At 45.3% G+C, this 6,599-nt stretch overlaps 1 protein-coding gene across 1 annotated transcript; it reads left to right on the top strand.

Annotated features, from left to right (window-relative positions):
- The first annotated feature begins 83 nt into the window (after positions 1-83).
- On the top strand, positions 84-4,949 carry WNT8A (Wnt family member 8A). Its single transcript, XM_027096580.1, has 6 exons — positions 84-346; positions 451-484; positions 715-853; positions 1,975-2,100; positions 2,956-3,098; positions 4,246-4,949. The coding sequence occupies exons 1-6, from the start codon at positions 141-143 to the stop codon at positions 4,792-4,794; spliced, it is 1,197 nt and encodes a 398-aa protein (XP_026952381.1). The 5' UTR covers positions 84-140; the 3' UTR covers positions 4,795-4,949.
- Positions 4,950-6,599: the final 1,650 nt, after the last annotated feature.

Here is a 6,599-nt window from a genome sequence, read left to right as displayed (position 1 = left end):
CCCATCTGTCAGCCTGGGAGGGAAGAAGGGCTGGCAGGGCGGGGCAGGGCGGGGCTTCCCTTGGAGGCTTTGGGCTGAGTCCCTCCTCCCTGGTCCCCCATTGGGTCAGTGGCTCCTACAGCCCTGCCAGTGAGGGACAAATGAGAAGAGCTGTTGATTTTTTCCCCCTTGGCCATTCAGCATTTCCCTACATAAATACTGAGAAAGATCCTGCCTTCTCCTCACTTCTCTGGACTTGGCCCTGGGCTAGACTTGGTCCCCTGGGGGTGGGAAGGGCCATGGGGGACTTGTTTATGCTCAGGGTGGCTGTGGGCATATGCTATGCAACCTTCAGTGCCTCTGCCTGGTAAGTCCTTCCCTCTCCCTCCCCCCCACCCCCCCTCCTCACCAAGGAAGCTTCTACTACCTCATCCCCATTCACCATTACCTCACTTTTTCTCTTTTTGGTAGGTCAGTGAACAATTTCCTGATAACAGGTCCCAAGGTAGGATGATCTCCTGCTCCTGTTTTTACCCATCCAGGTTCCTAAGGGAACTCTTATGGGGAAGGAAAAGAGGGGAAGGGAGATAGTGCCAGAAGTCACCCACCCAGAGGAACCTATGATTGATTATTCCCTAATGGAGAGCTAACCCATTTGAGTCTTGCTTGCACCCTCTGACCCAGATGACCTGACTAGAGCCAGGGTTGAAGCTCACATCCTTTCCCCTCTGCCAGGCCTATCTGACCTACACCACCAGTGTGGCCCTGGGTGCCCAGAGTGGCATTGAGGAGTGTAAGTTCCAATTTGCTTGGGAACGCTGGAACTGCCCTGAAAATGCTCTCCAGCTTTCCACTCACAACAGACTGAGAAGTGGTAAGTTTGTGCACCTGTACAAAGGGGTGTATGTCCATGAAGTTGGGCTTGAAGTATATATGTATGTGTAACATGTATGTGTACAGTGCAATGAAAAAGTTAGCAGTGATCTGCCACTTCCTTGTTGTGTGACCTCAAGTGAGTTACTTCCTCTCTCAACCTCAGTGTTGTCATTTGGGTCAATAAGGTCAGCTGTTTAGCTCACCAGGAGTGTTGTGAGGGTTGAATGAGGTGAATACAAAGGTATCTCTATAGAAATGTAATTACTCTATTTTTTAATGCATGTCTGTATTTGTGTTTGTACACACTTATCTTGTACTGATTTGCATGAAACAAAAATGGGGAAAGGGCTCTGTGTTTGCAGCCCCTGAGGGAGTTTCAACTGTCATAAAATCCCAACAACAGAGAAACAGAGATCACACATTGAGCTATGCTTCAACTTGAGTGTGTGTGTGTGTGTGTGTCAGCAGTTGTTTGTAACTATGTATAGTAGTTTGCATGAAAGTTGTTTATGTAGAAACTATTAATGAAGAGTTGCCTGAGAAAAGCTAGGGGGAAGGGAGTAAAGATAGGAAAAAAAGTATCTTCCTGTGGGGTATACAAATAGGATGAGAAGTAAAATGGGACAACGTTTATAAAGAGTTAGGAAGATACAAGCTCAGTAAGTGGTAGGTATTATCATGATGACTATTACATGGCTCCAACTCCATGTCAGAGAGAAGAAAATACCCTTCTCTCTTTCATGAGCCAGCCTCATAGCTCTGAGTCCTCACTGCCTAAGGACAAGAAGCAATGGCTAATGAACAGAGGCCTAGGCTGGATATCAGGGGGATAGTGTCCTGGTCCCAACACCATAACTGGTGAGGAGAGTGGCCTTGGTCTCATCACTTTATCTCTGGGTTTTACTTTCCCCATCTGTAGCATGGGGATGCTCATTCCTGCCTGGATGAAGTAAGGATGCTGGAAAGGCATGCACTGTTCTCTCAAGTAGAAGAGCATTCTCTTAATAAACCCAAAGAGGGAGGGGGACAGGAGAGAGAAATGAAATGGCATTTCTTTTCCAAAAACTCTTCTTTGGGTCATCAGGGTCCTAGTTTCCAGCCCCTTCTTTCTTTCCAAAGCCACCAGGGAGACTTCCTTCATTCATGCTATCAGCTCTGCTGGAGTCATGTACACCATCACCAAGAACTGTAGCATGGGCGACTTTGAAAACTGTGGCTGTGATGAGTCAAAAAATGGAAAAACAGGTAAGTTGTGCTCTCTGATGGGGGTGGGAAGAGGTGAAGGGTATAGAGCTGAGCGTAGGCTAAACTCTTCCAGGGAAAGGCTGAGGGACACAGCTTCTTCAAACCCCTAGACTCTAGCAGCAGCTTCATTGGTGGGAGCTCCTAGATCTAGACCCTCCTAAGAACTGAGCTGGATCCATGATTCTAGGACCAGCAAGTAGCACCAAGCTCTAAAGCCAACAAGGCATCTAGGAAGGAGGAGGCCAAAGAGAGTTTAAAGCTAACCCTTGTATTTCAGCCTTAGAATGACTTGTGCATAATCCAGAGCTACCCAATTATCTGCAGACAGCCTAAGAGACTTGGATTTGTCACTAATGAGGGAGGAGGTGGCTCTAACAAGACTACTGTAGCATAATGGTACAGAATTCTAGAATGTTTGAACTGCAGTGAACATTTGAGATCCTCTAGGCCAGCCCCAGCGTGCCTACCTTTACTTTGGGTATAGAGTTGAACTGTCTAGAGTTGGGGAGTACCTGAAGGGTGGGTAGTTGGCTTTGGGAATAGGACTCCCCCCGACCCCCACCGAAAATACCTCCATTTCCCTGTTTCACCTTTTTCCTTTTTTTTTGGCCGCCCTGCGTGGTTTGCAGGATCTTAGTTCCCTGACCAGGGATTGAACCCCGGCCTTGGCACTGAGAGTGCGGAGTCCTAACCACTGGACTACCAGGGAATTCCCTCCCTGTCTCACCGTTAGCTATAGCTTTACACACTTCTAGGACTCTTGGGGATGGTCTATGTCAGCTAAAATGACCTTGACTCTTCTCCAGGGACTTAGCAGGAAGCTATACACAGAACTTATTCTTTCCTTATGCGTAGGAGGCCATGGCTGGATCTGGGGAGGCTGCAGCGACAATGTAGAGTTTGGGGAAAGAATCTCCAAACTCTTCGTGGACAGTCTGGAGAAGGGGAAGGATGCCAGAGCCCTAATGAATCTTCATAACAACAGGGCAGGCAGGCTGGTACGTATAAGAGTTGACCAATGAGCCAACAGGCTCAGTATTTACAAAAGCCTCACATCCATACAGACCTTCACAACTTACCAAGAGCTGTCTCATACATGTTTCATCCTCACACCACCCAGCAGGACTGGGATAGCTACCCCCATTCTCTGGATGACAAAGCCAGTTAAGGCAGAGCCGTGGCTTGGCCAAGGCAATACATCTAATAAGTATCAGAACCAGACAATGAACACAGATCTTTTAGCCTAGTCCTTTTATCACTAAACCTTATATGCTAGCTCCTTCTACAGGCAGGTTTCTGAGAACACAGAACAAAGGCCTTGCTTTCATGACTTAAAATTTCAACCATTTCAACTGCATTTCTAGGAAATTAACAGGGGTTTATCATACAACCTATGTCCTAATGTCTTTCTGGGCTTGGAGGGGTTGGGACTGATCTAAGCTTCTCTGGAAGGTCTAATCTCCCCCAAGACTTTTGGTGGGGTAGCAATCCTTGGAGTGTTCTGAACTGAAATCTGGAGTCTAGTTGTATTAGAAGCTAAGAGCATAGAAATTTCCCTTTGAACCTATACTAGATGTCCTGGTTGCCCATGGCAAAGGGAAGAGGTTTTCAAGGCAATTACAACCATGGGTAATCGCCTTGGGGGTAGGGGTTCAGAGCTTCCTTCCCTCTGGGAGAGGGCCCAAAAGACAAATCCAAATACCCACAAATACTCTAGCCCCCAGCTTCAACACAATAACAGTGCCAATGATCATGTTTTTCATTTTTAATTTACAAATTACTTTCTTGATCATTCTTATTCTTATGGGCAGAAAAAGAAACAGGCTCACAAGTGATGAAGTTAGGCCTTCAGCCTAGGTTACCTGACTTCAGTAACCTCCTCAACACTTGCCTCACTTCTTCCATAAGAATCACTCAGGGGAATGTTAAAATCACCAATACCATGGCCTTTAAACCTCTGAACTTCCTAATTGAGAAGATATGAGGTAGGGCCCAGATCTTCTTACGGGCCTCCCTCATAATTCTAATGTACTCTAAAGTTAAGAAGCACAAATCTAAAATATTCCATTAATTGCTAGCCTTTGGTCTTCTCTACTCAGAGCCAATCTCCTTTTGTCCTCCCTCTCTCTTTCTCTCTCTGTGAAGGCAGTGAGAGCCACCATGAAAAGGACTTGCAAATGTCATGGCATCTCGGGGAGCTGTAGCATCCAGACATGCTGGCTGCAGCTGGCTAACTTCCGGGAGATGGGCAACTACCTAAAGGCCAAGTATGACCAGGCACTGAAAATTGAGATGGATAAGCGGCGGCTAAGGGCTGGGAACAGTGCCGAGGGCCACTGGGCACCCACTGAGGCCTTCCTTCCTAGTGCAGAAGCTGAGCTGATCTTTTTAGAGGAATCGCCTGATTACTGTACCCGCAATTCCAGCTTGGGCATCTATGGCACAGAGGGTCGGGAGTGTCTGCAGAACAGCCACAATACATCCAGGTGGGAGCAATGCAGCTGCGGGCGCTTGTGTACAGAGTGTGGCCTGCAGGTGGAAGAGAAGAGAACTGAGGCTATAAGCAGCTGTAACTGCAAATTCCAGTGGTGCTGCACGGTCAAGTGTGACCAGTGTAGGCATGTGGTGAGAAAGTACTACTGCACGCGCTCCCCAGGCAGTGCTTGGTCCCAGGGCAAGGGCAGCACACGATAGCACCCCACAGGAACTTACTTGCTCAGTTGCATGACAATGGAGGAGGGACACAGCTTTTCTCTGGGAGAGAAGAGATAAGAAAAACAATTGGAAAGTCACAGGGTTGATCTGTAGTCCTCTTGATATCTGCTGTACATGGGAAAATGGAGGCCTAAGATTATACAGCATGTTCTTGACAGAGCTGAAATGGGAATCTGGGCCTCCTAACTTGGGTAGACCCCATTTCATCTTTCCTACAAGTTACTTCCTGGTCTTTCTGCCTGTAATTTTGCAGTTTGCTAAAGGGGGAGTTTTGGTTTGGGGTCCATATCCAAAAAGACCTTCAAAGTACTTGCCCCTGGAGTTTCAGACCATGTCCAACCCAGCTGTATGGCTGAGAATCAGAGAATGGAAGCCAAAAATGAGAGTTCTGTCCAGAGTCCTGAAGGAGCAACCTTCCCCTACTCTGGCAAGCTCCAGAAAGACCAACTACAAGTTCATACAGATAAGTGGGGCAGAGGCTACCTACCTGCCTAGAGGGAGGTATATACGGTGTTGGGTTTTTTACCTCAATATGCACTTTTGAAAAGTTCACCCCACCCAACCCTGGGGAAACCAGTACCCAATATAACCTGATGACTTTTCCAGCTCAGAAACTATCTCTGGAGCCATGGAGAAGGGATGGTTACAGTAAGTGGACAGATGACTACAACTTACCTGCTCAAGGCCCCCCAAGAGGGATTTTCCCCCAAAGAGCTGTAGAACAACTCTCTTTTGTTATTTTCCCAGATTGGGAACTCATCTTCATTCTGCAATAAATGCTTCTAGAATATATATTTAATTGAGACCTTTTATTTCTCTCCTTGGAAACCTTAGAATCAGAAAGGGAATGAGAAACCCTGCTTCTATATCCCAATTATACACAAGGCTAAAAGGAGAAACTGGAAATATCCAAGCCCCTTGATATCAGTGTTTGACAGATAATAAAATTGAGACCCAAGAACTGGCCTATAGGAAAAGAATCCAGATTTCTGAATTTGGAAAGTATTATTTTAATGCAACCTAAGCAACTTGAGGAACAAGCAAGCCCTTCGAACTTGAATCATATTCAAAGTGTGTTTGCTCTCTTAACTTGGGTTTCCTGGGGTGTCTGTACACCAAGGACCTGGGCCCCAAGGCAAGAGACTAGGAAAGTTGTGGATTCTACCTTCCTCATTTACACTTCTACATCTTCTACTGGTAAGCTTTGGGGGAGGAGTAGTTTCCATAAAGAGAGCCCTAGGGGCTCAACCACTGGTCTCCTAAATCTAAGCATCCTGGCCTTTGGAGTCTCCCCTCTCTGCGAAGGTCAAGCACCCTGCAGGGGGGACGTATTTCAAATATGTTGAATAAACAAGTAAAATGACTGGTCACCAAGAGTGGGGAAACATTCTTAGCTTAATGTTTTAAATTAAAAAACAATTTAAACGTTCAACATCAGGGCAAACTAGTTAAGTCATGGCTATACAATGGAATATTAGCCATTAAAATAATATTCTGAAAAATATTTAGTAACATGAAAAACATGCATGATATAATTAAGTGAATAAAGTAAATTACAAAACAGCATGTTCAGGATGAACCCAATTTTGTTTTAAAAATAGGAAAATATTAGCTATCATGTAATACCAAAGTAGAGTGGTTTGTTTTCCTTTTTGTGTTTTTCTGTATTTTTATATTTGTCTACAATAAACAAATATTTTTGTCATCAAAAAAATTAATAGTAAGTTATTTTTTTAATGTCAGCAGGGAATAACCAATCCATTTTTTTGTTTGAGTGAAAAAAA

Source organism: Aethalodelphis obliquidens, unplaced genomic scaffold (assembly GCF_003676395.1).
Source record: "Aethalodelphis obliquidens isolate GAN/ISIS:26980383/991018 unplaced genomic scaffold, ASM367639v1 scaffold4, whole genome shotgun sequence".
Classification (NCBI taxonomy): Eukaryota; Metazoa; Chordata; class Mammalia; order Artiodactyla; family Delphinidae; genus Aethalodelphis; species Aethalodelphis obliquidens.
The sequence above is the reverse complement of the archived record's forward strand: the minus strand, read 5'-3'. Positions and strand labels throughout refer to the sequence as shown.